This window comes from Panulirus ornatus, chromosome 47 (genome assembly GCF_036320965.1).
Source record: "Panulirus ornatus isolate Po-2019 chromosome 47, ASM3632096v1, whole genome shotgun sequence".
Lineage (NCBI taxonomy): Eukaryota > Metazoa > Arthropoda > Malacostraca > Decapoda > Palinuridae > Panulirus > Panulirus ornatus.
Genome location: NC_092270.1, coordinates 5,987,842 through 6,011,471, shown reverse-complemented (window position 1 = coordinate 6,011,471; position 23,630 = coordinate 5,987,842). Strand labels below are relative to the sequence as shown.

The following is a 23,630-nucleotide window of genomic DNA, read 5'->3' as shown; positions in this document are numbered from 1 at the left end:
ACGAGGGGGACCAGTGCACAGACCCATGGTTCGTCTCCACACGTTCATCGACGCGCGGTCCGTAAAAATCCAGTCTTTTACCATGTGTGATGACACTCGTACAAGATTCAACATAGGGGATCGGAATCTAATCAACGGGATGTAGGAAGCGACGGATCTATGGGTAGGCGATTCGACCTCATCTTCTCCCAAGAAATGATTCGCACACATCTTGGAAATGCGAAAGGTTTAGGTGGGTGATGCGGACGGGATGTACCAAGAGGACAATGACCTTAAGGGAGACACTCTGCCTTCACGAGCGGCATAGAAATGACCTGTTGAATACCACAATGACTCACCCCTTCCCTTCCTCCCAGAGCCTCAACAAGCACCCTCCGCCGCTGGGTGGCTCTAGGTGGGAAAGAATCCGCGGCGTCCTCGCGCCCTCAGGGCTGTGGCAACTTTAACAGAAAAGTTCCTCGCCGTCTGCCGTTCTTGCTTAATTAATTTCCCCACCAAAGCCTCCGTCAGAGGACCTCCCTCGCCTCTGATCTTTTGCCGACAATTACGACAACAACGGATTGACTTACGCTCCCAGGCGCAGCACGGGAGGCTGCCAGACATCCCAGGGGGCACCATGGGACACTATAAGACATCCCAGGTGAAGAACTGAAGGCTACCAGACCAATCAGGTGCAGGACAAGGCAGCCAGATGCGTTGTACGACTAGAGTTTGCACAGGTGAGAGGTAGTTAGCAAGGACATACGCTGGTGAGAGGCATGAAACACTGGTGAGAGGCATGAACGAAGCACCATTAAGAGAGGAGGTAAGGACACATACTGGTGAGAACTAACACGGATATACACTGATGACAAGCAGCAAAGACACACTGGTGAGAGGAAACAGGGACGCGAACTGGTGAGAGACAGCAACGACACACTCTGGTGAAAGACAGAAAGAACATACACTGGTGAAAAGCAGGAAGGGCACACACGCACACACACACACACACACACACACACACACACACACACACACACACACACACACTAGTGAGAAGCAACAAGGATACACACTAGTGAGAGACAGCAAGAAGACACACTGGTGAGAGGCAGGAAGGACACACACTGGTGAGAAGCAGGAAGGACACACACCGTGGTGAGAGGCACACACTGGTGAAGTGATCCTTCTCAGCCACGGGTCAATACGTTTGAGTGGCTGTTGGCCTCCCTTGAGGAGAGATAGGGGGAAACATTACCCCCTCAGGTATCGTCCAGGCCTTCTGGATCCAGAAGAGAACAGGCCGGGCTGAGGCGCGTGTTCCAACATCGCCAATGACGCCAGTCTAAGAAGAGGGGACAATACAAGCAACAACACACACACACACACACACACACACACACACACATATATATATATATATATATATATATATATATATATATGTGTGTGTGTGTGTGTGTGTGTGTGTGTGTGAAACAGGGAAATATAGTTGGAGAAAAATGGTAACTAGAGTTTGTTTCGACGGAGCAATCAGCTGATGCAACCCCTTTCCCCGGCTGGAGGCCCCCAGCATCCATCATCTGTCATCGCCCAGTAAGTAATCTTATATAAACTTCCCACAATGCTATTAGTTATACCAGGCATAGTAATATAGATATTGCCGAAGCAGGAGGAATGGTCGAGAATTAGAAATGGTTCCCCTTATCTCTATCCTGGATACCATTCCCTCTGCACACACACACACACACACACACACACACACACACACACACACACACACACATGTGTAAACATCTATTCCTGCATGTGTTTACACCGACACATCGTCAGTGGCGCTGGAAATCTATTTCCGTGGTGCAGGCAACATAACAGAGCCTTGCCCTGGTCACCCGCTAATCAAACCTGACAGAGAACAATTGCCGCCCCTTGCTCCAACACGGAGGCCAGGCTCCTCCTCCTCCCAGCACAACACCCTCATCCACCACCCGGCTCCAGACTCCACTACAGAATTACCCTATCAAATCCCCAGGTCTACAGAGGTGTTCATCGTTCGCAATCACAACACACTGGGGGTCAAAAATACTGACATAATCTCTCACTACCGTTCAGTCAAACCTCACTTGTACTGACACCACAGAAACGCTAGTATTCTAAGGGTCTGTTATATCATAGGGTTTCAATCCTCCAATTATCGTGATGTGAATAAATGTGCAAATCATATTGGATTATCAGTACGTCTGTGTATTTTTTCTGCTTGTTTATGGGTCTTGAAGAATGCAGGGTTTTTTTGTATTTTGATTTTGATTTTACGAGATTCACTCGATTTTGTCGACAATGGCGAGGTGAGCCTTACATCTGTTTATCCGCGAGGGCTTTGTTTAGTGGTGTACCTGTTTCCCTGGAATGGATTTCTAGTTCTGGTATTCATAAATACAAAATATTTTTCCCCTTTTCCTACAACATACGTAAATCAAACCAGTTCTCTTTTCCTCCCTGTCAGCCTGACCCTTCCGGGCACTTGCTTCATGCCAGGCTTGTCAACAGTGTTTTTTTCCACCACACATGTATATATATTTGAGCTGAACAACGGTTCATTCCAGGGGTCCAGGGTGTTCCATTCCTCAGTGGGTGTCGGGGGTTCCGTCCCTAAGTGGCTGACCCCTTCGGGCACTTGCTTCATGTCAGGTTTGTCAACAGTGTTGTTCTTTTTCCACCACATCATATTTGAACTGAACAACGGTTCATTCCAGGGGTCCAAGGTGCTCCGTTCCTCGTTGGGTTTCAGGGGTTCCGTCCCTAAGTGGGCTCAGACGCTCTGACATTTTAGGGAGGATTCAGGGTATGCCGTTCCTTCGTGGGCTTGGGGCCCTTAACCCTTAAGGGGGGTTCAAGGGCTGGAACTCAACCTTTTACTCGGCCAGCTAAAGAGAATAACGACCAGGGAAAGGGATAATTTGGGATCTTAGATACAACTTCCTCTTCCCAACATCCGATCAATACAGAACCACACACACCCCCCCAAAAAAAAGCTGATCAGTACAGAACTTAAGAACATTTTTTATCCTTATCAGGCTTGGCTTCAGACTGGCAACAGTGCTTTATCTCTTCTTATCCCCATTCCTGCCGTTCGCAGAACCCTAGTGATCATCTTTACCTCCACAGGGTCGCCCGCCTATGCTCTATACTTCATACCCTCAGCAAATCTCTTACTCTCACCCACAGAAGAATGAATATAGTCGCTACCTCCTCCCTTCCTGTAGGCCCTGATCCTGGCCTGGTTCTCTTAATGCCAGAGGATCTCAGTGATCTGAAGTCTCTTCAAACTCTCCCGCGGTCTTTGTTACTCCTCGTTCAGACGCGTTTACACAGAACGTTTCATCTAGCGTGAAACGGCCTCCTTAGCAGGTGAAAACAGAAAGACACATCATCTTCCCTTTCATCACACACACACACGCACACACACACACACACACACACACACACACACACACACACACACACACACACAGCCTCACTATTGATCCTGTTTTAGAGGGGCTCGGCCGACGGTGGTGAGCGGTGTGTGTGTGTGTGTGTGTGTGTGTGTGTGTGTGTGTGTGTGTGTGTGTGTGTGTATTTTTTATCCAGCAACAGGTGAATCAGTAGGGTGAGGAAGGGAGGGAGGGGGGAAGACGACATCAACCTTAAACCTATGTGAAGTGCTTCTGGCTGTGCACATGGATGCTCTTGACGTCTCGAGGATCGTAAAGTTACGACAGCATGAAGACAACGACTGTGCTCCTCCTCCACCACATACACACACACACACACACACACACACACACACATACACAGAATATTACATCTAACCTCACGGTACGAGGTGCCCACAACACCCAGTGTTGGCTCCTTGTCCCCCTGTTTCACACGATGGACAGCTCCGGAGGATGAGGGTATACACTCCAACACCAGGGACATCTTGTCGCTCTCCATGTGATCAGTAAAGGACAGTAAACCAGCTAACAGCTTCTCCCACACACTGCAGTTGTAACCTGTGAGTGAGGCTCTTCTGTAGGTGCTTCTTGGGAGTGTGTGATTAGGGTCTCATGGGCCTCACTGGGGGACAGGTCATGACCCCCGTAATGGTCATTCGGTGTCGTAGGGAGGGGGATAAGGGGGGGGGAGGGAAGGTTGTACTGGTAAGGGTTGAGAGCAAGTTTTAACGGGAGTTTGGGAGGAGGTGAAAAAATTCGTTGTCCAGCTTAAATGATCTGACACAGGACATTGTCACATCTTGGATGTATAGCCACTTAGAAATTACGTCTAGAGGAAGGGGGTTAGACTATCCACTTTAAGTTATTTGGAAGGAACTTAAAGAGGAAGAGGAATGGAAGGCCGTGCAAAGAGCCACCTAGCAACAACGACAAACAGCAGAGTGTAGGAAGCTTTCTGTTTCAGTGCCTCAGCATAGCTGTCCAGCCAGGGTAGTAGGCAAGTTCCGATGTCGGTTCAAACGTACCCTTTCACTGGGACGACGAGAACTTGACAACACTGACGTCACGTCGCGCACTGGTGACGCTGCAACAGGAGAGAGAGAGAGAGAGAGAGAGAGAGAGAGAGAGAGAGAGAGAGAGAGAGAGAGAGAGAGAGAGAGAGAGAGAGAGAGAGAGAGATGGCGGCTTCTGTGCTCTATACATCACCATGGGATGTTCTGAGTGGTGTAGAGGGGAGTGGGGGGGTGGGGGGGTGACATTAACTTCCCTTATGTTATCCATGCTTTTGTCAGCTTGAGCTGCAGGAGGCCAGGCTTAAATGGAAATAGGAGTGTAAGCTTCTTTTAATTGGGATCATGGACCAGCCCTCCATTAAGCTGCTTAGTTAGTGCTATTTTAGGCTATTCCTCCATAGTGAATGTTATGGAAACAGACCTGGTTAATCTAAGTCAGGCTAGTTTAACTGGATCAAACTGTCATATATATATATATATATATATATATATATATATATATATATATATATATATATATATATATATATATATATATATATATATATATATATATATATATTTCAGCTGAAGGCTTTGACCTTTTCTTGAGTACATCACATATGATAAGCCTTCTAACATAATCCTAAGTCTTCTGAAATAAAATATGAACACAAATTCCAGCTTAGTTGATTACTACCCCACAGGCAAGAGAAATATATATATATATATATATATATATATATATATATATATATATATATATATATATATATATATATATATATATATCGGTCTTCTCCAAGTTGTGATGTACCCAGGCGAAGTTTCCGTCATAGAAAAACAAAAATTCTCATTAACTTCACCGTCAAAAGTATGGATAATTGACGTGGAAACACTGGTGCTATTGCTGGAACGGAACACTGGCAGTATTGCTGGAAGCCACTATGTCTTGCCCTGATTTTTCTCCACATGTAAATCTATCTATCACCCACATGTAAATCTATCGTCAACAGACTGACATCCTTTTCTCATCACATCTTTCCCCGCCGTTGACGTTCTACCATCATTTGGAACCCAAAAGATGCACACCAAATTGGTGGACTTGTATAGCCTCCTGTGACTTGGTTATCAAGGGCCAATCTAACTTATACTTCGACATTTATGATATTTGAAAAAGATCATTTTCGCCATCGCTTCCTCATCTCTCCTCACCATTCCTTCTAGACTTCATCTTCATATACAGGGCATCTCATGCCCTATCATCTCTCCTGTTTACAGACCCACTTTCGTGTCTCATATCAACTCGTAGTCAGGGTGGATAGCACATCTCTGGTCGTGGCAAGGTAAGAGAAATGAGATATCATAATGCAGGTCTTTTCTTTCCTATGTCGAAGGCTCCACTCACAGACATAAATTTTCATCTTGTGGCGTCTCACACCCACGCACGCACATACACAGACCTGACGAGGGGTTTTCCGAACCCACCACCGCTGGAGGGAAGGTCGGAGACCCTGAAGTGATAGATGATAAGAAGGACCTAAATCCTGACTTGTAAAGTGGGTCCAGTTTTACTTCGAGAGGCAGACGGTGGGCTGATTAAACTGGCTTGTGGTTCGTGAGGTCCGCGTCCTGATGGGTGAAGACATTCGCATCAGGGGGTCACAAGAGGAGCAGGTAGAGAAGAGGTGTAGGTGTTACCAAGGCAGGTAGTGCAGGTGTATTGATTTGCCGGTGGAGGCCGTGTCAGTAACCTGTCCTTGCCCTCAATAATCAATTCATTGCCCTAACAAGGCAGGGCGGGAGGAGAGAGATGTATTCGCCCGAAGACATGAAGGGGAAACCCAACTTTACCTCGAGTGTTTTATGGCTCGTCCTCCGTCCAAAACACTTCAGGAACTGAAATTCCTCCCTCCCTCCTCTCTCTCTCTCTCTCTCTCTCTCTCTCTCTCTCTCTCTCTCTCTCTCTCTCTTCTCTCTCTCTCTTTCCTCCTCCTCCTCCTCCTCCTCTCCAAATAGACCCAGTAAACCTTCATCTCATTTTAGTTTAAAGATACTTCTTCCCAGAGGGTGTCAGATAGCACGACGGCTCTCTAGTCATCATTTGTCACGAACATACCAGGAATCAATCTGTTGCTGTCGTCTGGGATTCAGATATAGCCATGTCGACGTCCAGGGAAACGATCTAGAGTGAATTTCAAAACAGAATGTGTTGGGATCTGTCCTTCTGTAGGCGACCAAAGTGAGACACGTCGGAGGGTTGGAAAAAAAAAAATCACACCACCACGACTTTCGTGTTCTTTGTCACTGACTGTGACAGAGAGTCCAGCAGTGTCGAAGCGCTCAACAGTGTCAGGAGGTCCATTCTCTAACATAAGTATGACCCCCTGACGAACGTCGTTATCAACGCAGTAAACACTTTTCAGTTACCATCACTGGCATGGCTCAAGCTTCTCTTGCAGCATCAACCCTCTCCTGTAGCTTCACTCTGGTCTCTGCCAACAGAATCGTGTCATCTGTAGTATTAAAGATACGATTAATGCCCTCTGTGTGTTGCTTTACTCTCAACAGCTTACATCTCTCTCAGCGACAAAAGACGGAGAGAGAGAGAGAGAGCGAGGGCAACACCAGGGCCTTCGGCAGATGGTTCCTCTCTTGTCTGTGGCAACGAAACGCCACTTCTTCCCTCAGAGACTGTGACAGGAGTAGCCAAGCGACAGCTTGTGACTCGGTTGGTAGGTCTTACCATGGGTGTCCATGTACAGGGACGTGATCCTTACTGACAGACTTGATAAGCCTACCAGTGTGTGTCCATATCTGAGAAAATAGCCCTTACTGACAGGCTTAATGAGCCTACCAGTGAGTGTCCATATCTGGGGTTAAATGGCCCTCCCTGACCAGTCTAATGAGCTTCACGTAAATGGTTCACATTGTCCAGTCCACATTTGCTTCATCTGTCTCTCTGAGAGAGATTAAGAAATACACTTTTCCCTAAGCCATTCTTCATCCCTGTATAACCTCCCTTAATCCTTCCTTTTCTCTTTTGTCGTGACCCCTTGTCACCCGTCATGACCTAACTTAAGTTCAGCCATTCCTCACCCCTCGTGTGATCCATTTGACCTCTCTCTCTCTCTCCCCCTATAGCATGACCCCAATCCGTCAAGGTGTTGCTTGCTCGCCCTTTTACCTTCAACTTGCGACCTGGGAGGCCGGTACATCCATACTCATTATCTAGAGAGATCAAATATTCTCCTCAACCTCACTTTTGCCCGACTCTGTTCTCGTCATAATGTCTATCTATCTATCCATCTATCTATCTATCTGTCTGTGTGTCTGTCTGTGTCTGTCTGTCTGTCTGTCTGTCTGTCTCTCTCTCTCTCTCTCTCTCTCTCTCTCTCTCTCTCTCTCTCTCTCTCTCTCTATATATATATATATATATATATATATATATATATATATATATATATATACTTGGAAGACGGTGAAGGAGGGAGATTTTAGTCCAATGGGCCCCGCGCGCGAGCGACCACCGCCTTCGGCCAAATTCAAGTGATCCTTCCAGCATAAAGAAAAAATTCCACAGAGTCTGGACGAAGATCTAACCCTTCCTGTACCGTGTATTACGGGATCTGTAAATAGACTTATGTGGGAGATTCACGCACGTACGTCTCATGTGACGTCATTCGCTGTACAAGCACTGAGCGGTTACAATGCAGGAAATTTCATGTCCCTCGGCGGGGAAGAGAGGCAGACCTCAAGCCTATGACGACATGGGATGTTATTCATTCATTCACACACACATTCCAACCTTCACTGAATTATTTCATTCTGAAATGTATACATTGCCATTGAGGTCCACAGGTAACTAGACCAATTGCTGTTAAGGAAGGCGGGGTAGTTTCATTAAGATCTGTATCTCGATGTATCACTTAAATATATCGTTTTCCGGAACAAAATATAAATACGTTTTTTAGAAAGTCTAGAGGCCATAATCTCCAAAGAGAGAAAAATACGAATCAAATCGCGTTTTTTGAGTTTGGATCGAAAAATAACTATATCTCAATCGTCTTAGGGAAATAATGCTCAGAATGTTTAATATAATGATCAAAGATAAAAGCAAAGAGAAGGAAAACACACACACACACACACACACACACAAAAGAAAGAAATGTTAAATCCCTTTCGGCTAATCCCGCCTTCAAAAAAGACATTTTCCACAAATATTTTCTCTACAAAGAGAAATAGATTGAACGGTACGTTAATGTTAATCCCGTAATCTTTCCTCCATTCAGCATGACGTCATTCGCTTTGAAGCCCTGTTTCTACACTATATTGCATCTGTGCTACACTCCAACCCCAGCAACTGACTGACTGACATTCACACCCGCTCTTTTCCTGGAAATGAAAATGAATGTCAATCGATGCTCAAGATGGGAGGCGAGATACAAACGCTTTTGAATAACCAGCCAGGAATAAATTGTGAGAGGAGGACGCCCCATATTACGTCTTTCAATCCCAGGATGCTTTGGGAGGGAGTTGATAGAATCCTTTGTGAGACAGGACGAGATTAAGGAGGTGTGGGGGCGCCCCTGGCACTCCGCCTAACCTCACCAGTCCGTCTCTATATTGACACGTCCAGTCGAGTCTCCTAGCTACTCACCCATTGCACAGAACTACAGAATATCCGTTAAAGACTAAGTCTTTCGCTGTATTAGTCTAGTGAGCGACCACAGACCCACCAGCAATACATATCAGAGGTAATAATGCTTTCCATACCGAGCATTAACGAGGCTTTGGTCGGCCTTGAGGGAAATGTTTACAAAGAACGCTTGCATGTCAATATCCGAGCTGTTTCCGCAACTTATACGGGATCACATTAGCGTTACCACAAGGGCCTTGTTTTCCACGGAAAGATATTGTAAATATTGATACGATATTGTTTCCTATTGATACGATATTGTCTTCCTATTGATACGATATTTTCTTCCTATTGATACGATATTGTCTTCTTATTGATACGACATTGTCTTCCTATTGATACGATATTGTCTTCGGCAAAATCCCCTTTCTCTGGGATGATATTTTTAGTAAATAAATCTTCACAAATCCTCAAACATGCAAAAATGAAGATAGAATTAGGAGGAAGTTACTCCATCTCTCAATCCGTATTAGAGATGAGAGGATTATGGGAAATGACATCCCTCAACTCACGAGCACTCGTACCATCAGAGAGTAAGTGTTCAGGATATTTGACTGTGAGTGTGTGCGGGTTCTCCTTCAAAGCTTTCTTCATTTAACTTATCCACTGTGCAAGTACCCAATGATAACTAGAATACCTTTCAGGTAGAATGAGTTGAATGATAGATTGGATTGATTAAATAGATCTACTGGACAAGCAGTAGTGTTCACATCTGCGAGTCTATTCTTCGTCAAAGGTCGGAGTAATCCATACATTTTTGGAATAAACAATAAACTTGTTGTTTAAGCAAGTCGACTGAGTTACATGTTTTCATTACGTATGCATGTAGTGTCTGAGGATGTTATGTGGATTCGAACCGTGGGTCTTGGACCTTGAATGTAAAGGAAATGAAGACGGTGAATGTGCTGGAAATGAAATGCCCTGGGATGATGTGATGTGACGTGGTTTGACCTGGTAAGAAATGGCATTGTCAGATAGAGAGAGGTGTGGCCCGTAAACACATTCTGACTGAGAGGGCTGACCAGGGTTGCTGAAATGTTTGAAACACATGTAGACGATGAGTGAAGAGGGGCTGACAAGGAAGATACATGTGCCGGAAATGGAGGGAGCAAGGGGGAAGGGGGAAGCAAGAAGATAAAAAGGGTGAAGTAAGGAAAGCTTTGGGTTTTCAGGACCTGAGATTCACAAGAGCAACAAGCTTCCATCGGACAGAAAGAGTTGGATATATGTGGTATACAGGGGGTGACGTGCTGCCCATGGGCTAAATCATCAAGATAAACCATAAGAGTCTCTCGAGGGTGGATGGTAAAAACTGGTTTTAGTACATTAAAGAAATCATCAAGTCATTTAGATAGCGAATATACGCAACCGGCGACGTTGTTCATCTGTTTCTGACGCATTCTCGTCACGAGAGAGAGAGAGAGAGAGAGAGAGAGAGAGAGAGAGAGAGAGAGAGAGAGAGAGAGAGAGAGAGAGAGAGAGAGAGAGAGAGAGAGAGAGAGAGAGAGAGACTACGAATACTTACTACGAGATTCTGACATTAGGTAGGACTAACAGGTAGTGTTCTCCGCAGGAAAATATTGATTAAGACTAACGAGTCATGTGAATACACGCTGTCAAGTGTGACGTGTGAGAGGGAGGGACGACGGCGCATTTGTGGACTGAGTGCCAGCGACCCACGTCTACATGAAGCAGAAGGAGACGACAGCAGCCAGGGTCAAGGAGAGTCTTCGACTCATCTTGAACATCTGAAGGAAACTCGAGTGTTCATGCTTCTTCAGTTGATGTTTATGATAACTTGATCTTGGTTGTCAACAGGCCTGAATCCCACCTAACCAACCAACCAATCAACCAACCAAACAACCGAGAGCCATCTTCGCACTTAATCAGGAAAGAAAATGAGACATCATCTCCTTTATAAGGATAATTACCTTAATGAGAAGCCATCGTCCTCCTTAATTGCCTTTGTGGAGGATATTTTCCACGTTAGGTATCACAGAGTGTGTTATGGTATTCAACGTCTTTGTCATCCTGTGGACAAAAATGGGGCTGGGTCCGACAGAAATACACACAAAATAGTGACATCAAAGTCCCCCCTTAAATATCATCAAACTAGTTCAACAGAAATCTAAGAACATAATTCTGTATTTCCATTTATGATTTCATACCCAATTCAAGGAATATCAAATGAGGAATAATCATTTCAAAGGGATCTAACTGGACAAAGAGGTCGTGACGAGGGTATCAATAGGAGAGAGAGAGAGAAAAAAAAAAAGTTATCAGGCATGTTGCTTGGCCCGAAATGATTTTCCTTTGACGAACGTGGTGGAAATCGAGGGTCTGGTGGCGAACCCCTAACTTGATATGAGAAGTTTCAGTGGCGGAGGTTTGTGGTTTTGTTATATCTTCTGTGCAACGAAAAATACATAGCTGAAGAACCACTTACCATGGGTAAGAATGTAGTTTGGATTTCAATGAATACTGCCAATTTTCATTATCATTATCATTACTGTTATTATTATTATTATTATTATTATTATTATTATTATTATTATTATTATTATTATTATCATAATTATTATTATTATTATTATCATCATTATTATTATCATTATTTTTATTAATATTATTATTATTATTATTATTATTATTTTTACTATTATTATTATTATTATTATTATTATTATTATTATTATTATCATTATTATCATTATTATTATTATCATGATTATTATTATAATTATTATTATTATCATTATCATCATTATTTTATTATCATTATTAACATCATTATCATCATCAATGTTGTTGTTTTTGTTCAGTTGTAAGGGAAGAAAATATCAAGCTAATCTCTCTCTCTCTCTCTCTCTCTCTCTCTCTCTCTCTCTCTCTCTCTCTCTCTCTCTCTCTCTCTCTATCTCTCCCCTTTAACATCAGGGAAGACGAGCGTTCCCTATTGGCTAGCGTAGCCACATAAACAGCTTTGCCCTAATGGGAGAGGCGAGGATCTAAACATTTTTTTTTTCTCTCCTTCGGTAATAATAACAACAGAAAACGGGCTTCATCGAGAAGTTCTCAGTACCAGTCCAGTATGTATACTCTCTCTCTCTCTCTCTCTCTCTCTCTCTCTCTCTCTCTCTCTCTCTCTCTCTCTCTCAAGATTGAAATGCTATTCAGAGTGATGGAAGAAAAAAATGGTGTATAGCCTTTTTTTTTTTTAATGAAGCTGTAATTACAATTGTCGAACCAATGATGAAAGAGGTGTGTGTGTGTTCGTAGAGAGAGAGAGAGAGAGAGAGAGAGAGAGAGAGAGAGAGAGAGAGAGAGAGAGAGAGAGAGAGAGAGAGAGAGAGAGAGAGAGAGAGAGAGAGAGAGAGAGAGAGTCTGCCTGCGATTTACCGGTAATATTTCACGAAGGGAATTTCAAAAAAAAAGGAGAAAAACATAACTTGTACAGAGTGTTAAATCTGGCACTGACCTTTGACCCGTTGACCGTGACCCCTTGAGAGCCCCCCGATAGCACGACCACTAAACACGAAGCTACGACCACTTGAACGCGACGGTACGACCCTTGATCACGAGGACACGACCCTTGTTTATGACGAGATTCTCCTTTGACCTGACTCATAAAAGTCAGGTCAAGAACCAAGCCATCCAAGCCAACCAAGCCATATATATATATATATATATATATATATATATATATATATATATATATATATATATATATATATATATATATATATACATGCCTTTACATACACTCTCTCCTTTCCCTCCCTCCCCCCTATCCGTCTCTCTCTCTCTCTCTCTCTCTCTCTCTCTCTCTCTCTCTCTCTGAATCTCACAACCGTCGCTCCCATCTGATGACAAGGAATTCCCGGCCTTAATCAACCGTGAATTAGTGGCTTGATTGCGTCATTCAAAACAGAAAAGACGAGTTCCCGGGGATCGAACGAGGGTCCTCGTGTTCGGCCCGTTGAGCCCCCCCCCTGTGTATGATCCACGGCGGGCCCTCCCGTCGTCCGCCCAGAGGGCTGTTGATGACATCAGTGACGTCACATGGCCCTCTCGTGATTGGTCGAGATTATCTATCAAACGGTCACTTAGTGTCGTGTGATGTGATTGGTCCAAAATGGACTCCGTACTGCGAATGAAATTCATTTCTACTGAACGTTGTGGGCATAAACGTTCTCGACATCTATATAACGTAGAGAGTTTATAAACATTATAGAACGGGGATATGGGAGATATAACGTAGAGAGTTTATAAACATTATAGAACGGGGATATGGGAAGATATCTAGCAGCAATTAGACATTACAAAACAACACAATGTATGTGATACTTCCATTGCAAATGTTCCTCCACAAACGTTTAAAAAAAAAAGAAAAACGTTGAGAGGTGGGGGATCGTTTTTCAATGTAAACGTTGCTATGCTTCTCTACTATAAGGCACTGATATACACCATACCATTAGATCCTGGACTAGATGAACTTCACACCGACGATCAATCCAAAGAGATATTTACAGAGTAAATCTTGATGAAAAAAAGAAAAAAAATACGTATAGGAGTGATCTGCCGTTGGCAGAGAGAGAGAGAGAGAGAGAGAGAGAGAGAGAGAGAGAGAGAGAGAGAGAGAGAGAGAGAGAGAGAGAGAGAGAGAGAGAGAGAGAGCACAAGAGTCGCGGCTCTGCGCCCCCCCCACCCCTCACCCCCCCTCCGGGTCGCAGATCAAAACAGATAACAACATAATTACGTATCCCAATTTTCCCGGAGGTGGCGAATCATAGACCCTGTTGACGTGTGGTTAGTGGAGGGAAGGGGAGGGTTATGATGTGGTGTGGTGGTGTGGTGTGATGGTGTGGTGTTGTGTGGTGTGGTGTGTAGCGGAGGGAAGGGGAGGGTTATGATGAGGTGTGGTGTTGGTGTGGTAGTGTGGTGTGGTGTGGTGTGGTGTGGTGGTGGTGTGGTGGTAGTGGTGTGGTGTGGTGGTAGGGATGCTGATATTGTCATGGCATATTAACAGCCAGCACTAGTTTTATCTGTGCTTATATATATATATATATATATATATATATATATATATATATATATATATATATATATATATATATATATATATATATATATATATATATATATATATATATATATATATATATATATATATATATATATATATATATATATATATATATATATATATATATATATATATATATATATATATATATATATATATATATATGTATATATATATATATATATATATATATATATATATATATATATATATATATATATATATATATATATATATATATATATTCTAATGATCTATGATAATAAGCTCATACGAACACATATTTTGCCTCAGAGCACACGATTCACGCACCATCAATGTCAATTCCGACCTCACAAGGGAGAAGTTTACCCTTGTCTTACCCCACAAGATAACCAGATTACATTTTCCATTTTCTTGACAATGGCTATGAAGCCCCCAAGCATCAGATATGCAAATCATTTTCTTTTTTCTTCGTTACTTTCTCAACATCGCCATAAACTTCGAGGCTCATGCAGGATTCATATCCCTTGGGCAGAAAGAATACGTCACATGAGTTCTGAATATATATATATATATATATATATATATATATATATATATATATATATATATATATATATATATATATGAATGAGGGGGGAGGGGGATGGTATTCCATGTGTGGCGAGGTGGCGATGGGAATGAATAAAGGCACACAGTGTGAATTGTGTGCATGGGTATATATGTATGTGTCTATGTGTGTTTATATATGTGTACATTGAGATGTATAGGTATGTATATTTGCGTGTGTGGACGTGTATGTATATACATGTGTATGGGGGTGGGTTGGGCCATTTCTTTCGTCTGTTTCCTTGCGCTACCTCGCAAACGCGGGAGACAGCGACAAAGCAAAATAAATAAAAATAAATATATATATATGTGTGTGTGTGTGTGTGTGTGTGTGTGTTAATCTGGCTATGTACCTAAACAAACCCAGTAATTCCCTTCATGTGACCCTCGCCTGCAAATCGACCCTCGAAGGTCATGTATTATGCATTTCCATACGGGTCATGAACCAGTCCTCTGTGAGTCCTAACGATGTAGCTGGTAACAAAGGGGTCCTTGTCATACTGTGAAAGCGTGGAATAATGGGCCGTATATGATGTATGAATGAAGAGTTCTGGTTAAAAAAAGTGCTAAAATGAGCGGAGCATCGCCAGAGAGAGAGAGAGAGAGAGAGAGAGAGAGAGAGAGAGAGAGAGAGAGAGAGAGAGAGAGCTATCCATTGATCTATAAACATTCATATGATTTTAGCTTGCTTTATTTCGCAGAGGTCATTCATATAATACGGTAATTAGTCTGTAATGATAAAGAACCACTATTCAATGTGCCATCTGTTTCCCTATTGCCAAGCAGGAATGAGAGAAAGTTTACCATGATCTCAAATCTATCAACTTATATAAACAGTTGACTGACTTCACCGTAATATAAACCCACTTTAAGACTGATTTCACCGTAATATAAACCCACTTTAAGACTGATTTCACCGTAATATAAACCCACTTTAAGACTGATTTCACCGTAATATAAACCCACTTTAAGACTGACTTCACCGTAATATAAACCCACTTTAAGACTGATTTCACCGTAATATAAACCCACTTTAAGACTGATTTCACCGTAATATAAACCCACTTTAAGACTGATTTCACCGTAATATAAACCCGCTTTAAGACTGACTTCACCGTAATATAAACCCACTTTAATACTGACTTCACCGTAATATAAACCCACTTTAAGACTGACTTCACCATAATATAAACCCACTTTAAGAATGACTTCACTGTAATATAAACCCACTTTAAGACTGACTTCACCGTAATATAAACCCACTTTAATACTGACTTCACTATAATATAAACCCACTTTAAGAATGACTTCACCGTAATATAAACCCACTTTAATACTGACTTCACTATAATATAAACGCCCTTTAAGCATGCAGACGGAAATAAAAAATAAAAAGAAAGATGTGTAGTAAATTGGGTCGTTGATCCTATACTACGTCAAATGATTTTTTTCCCCCCTGTATGTTAGCAACTGTTGCGTTAAAATGTGACTGAATTCCATTACTCGTGTATCCTGCCAGTGTGGTCACTGAACTCCTATTTGCAAAAATGATTTTTCACTCAGGTTATATTTTGACATTGACATTTGACAGTGGATCAGAACACACGTATATATAATCTACTTTATGCTAAGCTGTCCAGTCATACCATTGTAAGTCTTACATAGAGATAACGATAAGAGATAATAGAAAATGGTTATTATTATTCTTTTTACATGTGATGCTAGATTGTATCATATGATAATACTAATAATGATGATAATGATAATGATGATAATAATGATAATAATGATAGTTATATTATTATTATTAATAGTAATAATAATAATAATAATAATAATAATAATAATAATAATGATAATAATGATAATAGTGATGATAATGATAACAATAATAATAATAATAATAATGATAATAATAATAATAATAATGATAATGATAATAATAATAATGATAATAACAATAATAATAATAATAATGATAATAATAATAATAATAATGATAATGATAATAATAATAATAATAATAACTATAATAATAACGATAATAATGATAATAATAATAATGATATAACAACAATAATAATGATAATGATAATGATAATAATCCTCGTTAATGGAAGTGACCACAAACTCCATTACCGTTTCTCTAATATCGTAAACTGTTTTTTACCCTCTCATGAACTTGAATCTATTTGACCAATCCTACATTCAGAACATATCTGGTAAAAGCTAAGTTCACGCACATTGGTTCAAAATGTAATGTGTTACGATATTTTCAAAATATAAATTCTACCAATCCTACAGAAAGGAAGTGGCTCCCTAAAAAAAAAAAAAAAGCTTGAGAGCTAAAAGAACTAATGGAAACAGCATTCAGTGGTCAGTTAAAAGCTAAAAGCATGACTATCCTGCGCGCCTCCTATAGCCCGGTAGTGGCCCACAGCTAAGTAGCGACGCTTCGTTGTTCCATAGCAACTCGTGCAACGCATCAGCACACGAGTCCCAGAACTCCACAGCGCTACCACAGTACCCCACAGCTATGCAGCGCGACGCTATGCCGACCCTACGGCATAGCACGCAAGTCCAAAAAGTATACAACTGTACGAACAGTGGCACATAGCAGAACGGCAAAGCTCTACTGCTCTACAACAGCTCATGCGATGCAGTGGCTGAGCTCTACAGCAACACAACACTGCCCGGACGGTACACGGGTCGATGTTCCAGCCCTAGGAGCTCCCAGAGACGTCTGAGAAGAGCTATAAGCGTATGGAGGTTACCTGGAACGTCTGGGATTGACGAAGGACGTCTTTGGGGTGTTGGGGGGATGTCTGAGGTTTGTTGATAACGTCTGAGGACTGCTAAAGGATGTCTTGGGACTTCTAAGCACCTCTGGGGATTTGTTAGGGACGCCTAGGATTGTCTGGGTAGCTAGGGGGTCGTCTTGGAGGCTGCTAGGGAGACCCAGGCTTTCTTGGGAGTGTATGGAAAGCATCAATCATTCGCTGAAGACTCAGTTGCTTGTCTGTTGCTAAAAGCCTTCGGGAAGAAGATATTAAGCTAGTCCTACTAGCAAATGCCGTCAGGATTGGCAACATCTTTCAGGACCTGTTGAGTTCAGTCTGTTGACATCAGCTTCCAGGGGGTCTGTTACGCTGGGTCTGCTGCCAACAAGTGCCAGGGTGTGTCCAGCTGTGTCTGCTTGCAAGAACTTCCAGGAGATGAAAAGCTGGAAGCATCGGGGATATGAAGTCGCTCCCAAACAGGAGAAAAATCGGGACACATACTCCGTCAAGTGAACTGAACCACACTTTCTGTGAAGGGAACTGGTCCACACGCCCTGTGAAGGGAACTGGACTACACGCCCTGTGAAGGGAACTGGACCACACGCCCTGTGAAGGGAACTGGACCACACGCCCTGTGAAGGGAACTGATCCACACGCCCTGTGAAGGGTACTGAACTACACGCCCTGTGAAGGGAACTGGACCACACGCCCTGTGAAGGAAACTGGACCACACGCCCTGTGAAGGGAACTGATCCACACGCCCTGTGAAGGGTACTGAACTACACGCCCTGTGAAGGGAACTGGACCACACGCCCTGTGAAGGGAACTGGTCCACACGCCCTGTGAAGGGAACTGGACCACACGCCCTGTGAAGGGAACTGGTCCACACGCCCTGTGAAGGAAACTGGACTACACGCCCTGTGAAGGGAACTGGTCCACACGCCCTGTGAAGGGAACTGGACCACACGCCCTGTGAAGGGAACTGGTCCACATGCCCTGTGAAGGGAACTGGACCACACGCCCTGTGAAGGGAACTGGTCCACACGCCCTGTGAAGGGAACTGGTCCACACGCCCTGTGAAGGAAACTGGACTACACGCCCTGTGAAGGGAACTGGACCACACGCCCTGTGAAGGGAACTGGTCCACACGCCCTGTGAAGGGAACTGATCCACACGCCCTGTGAAGGGGACTGGACCACACGCCCTGTGAAGGGAACTGGTCCACACTCCCTGTGAAGGGAACTGGACCACACGTCCTGTGAAGGGAACTTGGTCCAGACACACACCTTGTAATGGATGCTTTAGTGTCTATTTCCGTCCCACTCATTAGTAATTGCTAATGACACTGCTAACAGCTACGCGAGATAACAACGCCAACGCATCTGGAACCAGATCAATCAGGTGATGGTCTCTCCTGAGCTCAAATATCACAACAAACCTCGAAGAGTTGCTAGGGGTCATCAAGAACAACCTTTCTGCTATCGTTATCTCAATCATTACTGTCAGTAAGTGATGTCACACTGAGCTGTCATCTTGGGGGTCTTCCAATTCTCAGTCAGCTGATATTGGCACACACACACAAGAGGAATGCTGACGCGTCCTTTCCCTCTCTCTGTCTCTCCATCTATCTCACCTCCCTCCCTGGGACACACCCCCAGCAGATAATGTAAACACAATAGAGACTCCCAGATCAATAACTGGGCCTTCACTTCCATACCCAGACTCAGCCAATGATGCTAGACCCGCTTACGAAGGCACAGGTGCGCCCACTATGGCCTGTCGTGTCGAATCTCACTCGTGTCCAGCTGAGGTAAGGAGGGATTGGAGACGAGATGAATGGGAGACTTATATACGAGACCAGCATAGAGAGAGACCAGAGAAGCAAGCCCCAGAGAGGTTGGCGTCTTGAGACATCAACCTATTGGTGGTGGCGAAGCGGAGATGGGGTTCGGGGGTAGCTAGCTAGCAGGGTGGAGGTCGAAGTTGGTAAAATCTATTCCGAAGTTTTGTTTCGACACGGTATGAGGTGAAGCGAAGGGGACTCAGCGGTCGACCAACTTCTATTAGGGAGCCTTCAATGGCTTCATCAACATCTCGTAGTATAATAACTTCTCTCTCTCTCTCTCTCTCTCTCTCTCTCTCTCTCTCTCTCTCTCTCTCTCTCTCTCTCTCTCTCTCTTCTCTCTCTCTCTCTCTCTCTCTCTATTTTCTTTAGGCCCGCCATCCTCCCGGATGGATTATAGGCTCTGGAAGGTAAGACCCAGAAGCCTTCATTACAGACTGGCTATACACACACACACACACACACACACACACACACACATATGAACCCACGTTGAGGAAGAAGCTGTATCTCGAACAAGGGAATCGAACCCACGACCGCCACTGCTCCAGAGAAGTAAAGAAAAAGAAAAACAAAGAAAGATGTATGAACAGAGAGAGAGAGAGAGAGAGAGAGAGAGAGAGAGAGAGAGAGAGAGAGAGAGAGAGAGAGAGAGAGAGAGAGAGGAGGAGTGTGTGTAGTATGGCAAGTTGAGCTGGTCCAGCACTTGGATAATTTGGTTAAGTTCCGTGTATGGCTGGTGCCAGGGGAAGGCAAGGCGACCAGTTCCCCAGTGAGGTAACGTACCTCCTCCTCCTCCTCCTCCTCCCCCTCCTCCTCCTCCTCCTCCTCCTCCTTCAGTCAGACCCTATTCCTCAAACACACATCACATTCTCACCCTCTCCTCACACCCTCTTCTATCACTATCCTCCACCTGGTGTACATCTCTCCCTCTTCTTCCTTCTAATACACTAGTTCCCAGACCTCTTCATGTCCTTACGTCACCCATCTATCACCTTTTTTTTTTTTATCTATTGCTCATCCTAGAAGGCAACAGAGTCGGTGGGATCAGCGATGACCCTTACCAACACACCGCCAGGCCTTGACCAGATCCTCCGGGTCAGTAAAGGGTAGAAATTTATTTACGTGAGGCCAGCCAGAGTTGGGAAAGACGAACGCTCGCGAAAATCTCCCCCGGGCATCACGGCGACGCAAAGTCCAGCCTTAAATGGACACACATCCAAAGCCCGTGTGTGTGTGTGTGTGTGTGTGTGGGGGGGGGGGGGGGGGTAAGGGCGCTTACAGCGTTAAGGGAGACTCAATGGCGAGGAGAGGGAGAGAGAGAGAGAAGGGTGGGGTCTCTCTCTCTCTCTCTCTCTCTCTCTCTCTCTCTCTCTCTCTCTCTCTCTCTCTCTCTCTCTCTCTCTCTCTCTCTCTCTCTCTCTCTCTCTCACACACACACACACAACTGTATCGTATCCTTTATTCAGTTCATATATATATATATATATATATATATATATATATATATATATATATATATATATATATATATATATATATATATATATATATATATACATCAAAGACCTTTTCATTTGGTAGATAATCCAGGCCAGCACGGCTTCACAAAGGGAAGGTGAAGCTGAGGTTAGGCTAACAGAACCATAATTCGGTCGACGCCTTTGAACACACATCTCTCTCTCTCTCTCTCTCTCTCTCTCTCTCTCTCTCTCTCTCTCTCTCTCTCTCTCTCTCTCTCTCTCTCTCTCTCTCTCTCTCTCTCTCCCCCCTCCCCTTGCCCACGTCTGTGTAATTACCGGCAGGTGCGGCGGCGTAGATACCTGGCGTGGCACAGAGGCAGGGAGACTAATACCTTTGCAGTTGTGCCACAGACAAGTGTGTGAACAGCGCCACCTGGGAGAGGATAACTTGGTGAGAGAGAGCCCAAGTAAAGAGAAGGCTACTTAGGAGAGGTCCAGCTGGGAGCGGACCAGCTAAAAAAAACGTTCAGGTGGAATAGGGGCCAGCTAGGAGGGCAACAGCTAAGGGCGATGACCAGCTAGGAGGGCAACAGCTAAGAGAGATGACCAGCTAGGAGGGCAACAGCTAAGAAAGGTGACCAGCTAGGAGGGGACCACAGCTGGGAAAAGTCCAGCTAGCTGGGAGAGGGAACGACAAAGGCAGTACTCACCTCTGTGGTAACACCAGACGGTCCTGAAATGATCTGTGAAGGAGAAACAAGAGTGTTAGCTTCTTCATGATAATGATAATGATAATGATAATAATAATAATAATAATAATAATAATAATAATAATAATAATAATAATAATGATAATAATGATAATAACAACAACAACAATAATAATGATAATGATAATGATAATAATATTATTAACAATAATAATAATAATAACAATAATAATATTAATAATAATCTTTCTTTTCTTTCATACTATTCGCCATTTCCCGCATTAGCGAGGTAGCGTTGAGAACAGAGGACTGGGCCCTTGAGGGAATATCCTCACCTGGGCCCCTTCTCTGTTCCCTCTTTTGGAAAATTAAAAAAAATATAATAATAATAATAATGATAATAATAATAATAATAATAATAATAATAATAATAATAATAATAATAATAATAATAATAATGATAACAATAATGATGATAATAATGGTAATGATCATAATGATCACTGGCCCTCCCTTCATGATCAGTGGGGGGTCGAAGTGGACCCATCACTGCCTTAGAGTATTCCTACCCCTTCTCTATATTTCCCATCACCACCTGTTCACCCCCACCCATTCCTCCATAAAGGAGTAATATTTGACCCTACAAGTCTTTCCCATTTCCCCTTTCCCCCAGCGGGATAAATATTCGACCTCGTTATCCCTCTATGGTGGAGTGATATTCAATCTTCTCCCACCTCCCTCTGAGTGTAATATTTGGCCTCAACCCCCTCAGTATTGTCGCAATATTCAGCCATTCCATCCTCTCTCCCTTACCAAACTGGAGCGTAGTATTCAACCCCAACATTCTCTCCCTTAACTGAGGGAGTCATGGCTTACCCACTCTCCCTATACTAGCAGTACAGCACTCAATGGTTCCTGACCTTGTCTGGCCTGCCTCCCACAAGAGCAGATGACCCTAATTCCCCCTCACTCGCCGCCGGGGAGTAACCCACGACCCCCTGACCTTCGTTAACATATACTACAGTGGTTTTCCTCCCCACCACCCCACTTACAGGGTGAGGCTAGTGAGACACGGTTCTCCCCAGCTTTCTCACCCCCCAACAGTGAAAACGTGCCATCCTTTTGCCAATTCATGTGACACCCCAGTATTTTTCCCACCGTTGTCACACACACGCACACACACACACACACACACACACACACCACTTTTAGCCTCGGGTGACCTTTGACCTTAGCGAAAGGCCAGGCTATCATACGAAGCGCTGCTGGGATGAGAGCGGGAAAGATGGAATGAAGAGGAAATATCTATTTCTCCCATCCTTATCTACACCGGATCTAGATCACTCATCCTTATCTACAGTGGATCTAGATCACTCATCCTTATCTACACCCGATCTAGATCACCCATCCTCATTTTTCCTGGATCTGTATCACCCATCCTCATTTTTCCTGGATCTAGATCACCCATCCTCATTTTTCCTGGATCTGTATCACCCTTCCTCATTTTTCCTGGATCTGTATCACCCATCCTCATTTTTCCTGGATCTGTATCACCCATCCTCATTTTTCCTGGAACTGTATCACCCATCCTCATACCACATCACCCTCCCTCATCTGTACCAGAGGGGCACCTAAGCCATGATTCATCTCTTCATTATCTCTTTATCTTGACTCATCTCAGGGACCATAAGTTCCTCAATATGAAATGCTTTGTCAATAGCTTATTGGTGCAGGAGGGAGACACGAACCCTGGTTCAAAAGTATCCAGTCTGCTCGAGTCTGCTATAAGTGAGGGATTTATTCGACCCCTCACTTATCCGACCCTCAGGCATCCGATTCTCATTCATGCGACCCTCATGTATCCGACCCTGATGTGTTTTCAAGGAAAGTATACGAAATTTTGGTCTGATGGTAAATCCAGTGGTGAGTGTGTGTGTGTGTGTGTGTGTGTGTGTGTGTGTGTGTGTGTGAGTGTGTGTGTCCCCATGGTCAAGGTCCTACTGGGGGAAGT

At 43.6% G+C, this 23,630-nt stretch overlaps 1 protein-coding gene across 1 annotated transcript in view; it reads right to left on the bottom strand.

The window, feature by feature from the left end:
* The window catches only part of LOC139763473 (synaptotagmin-15-like), a 178,007-nt gene that overhangs the window by 138,440 nt on the left and 15,937 nt on the right, over window positions 1-23,630 (bottom strand). Inside the window, exon 3 of the mRNA XM_071689564.1 lies at window positions 21,620-21,652. Coding sequence (XP_071545665.1) covers window positions 21,620-21,652 — 33 coding nt within the window. The remainder of the gene's footprint in view (window positions 1-21,619; window positions 21,653-23,630) is intronic.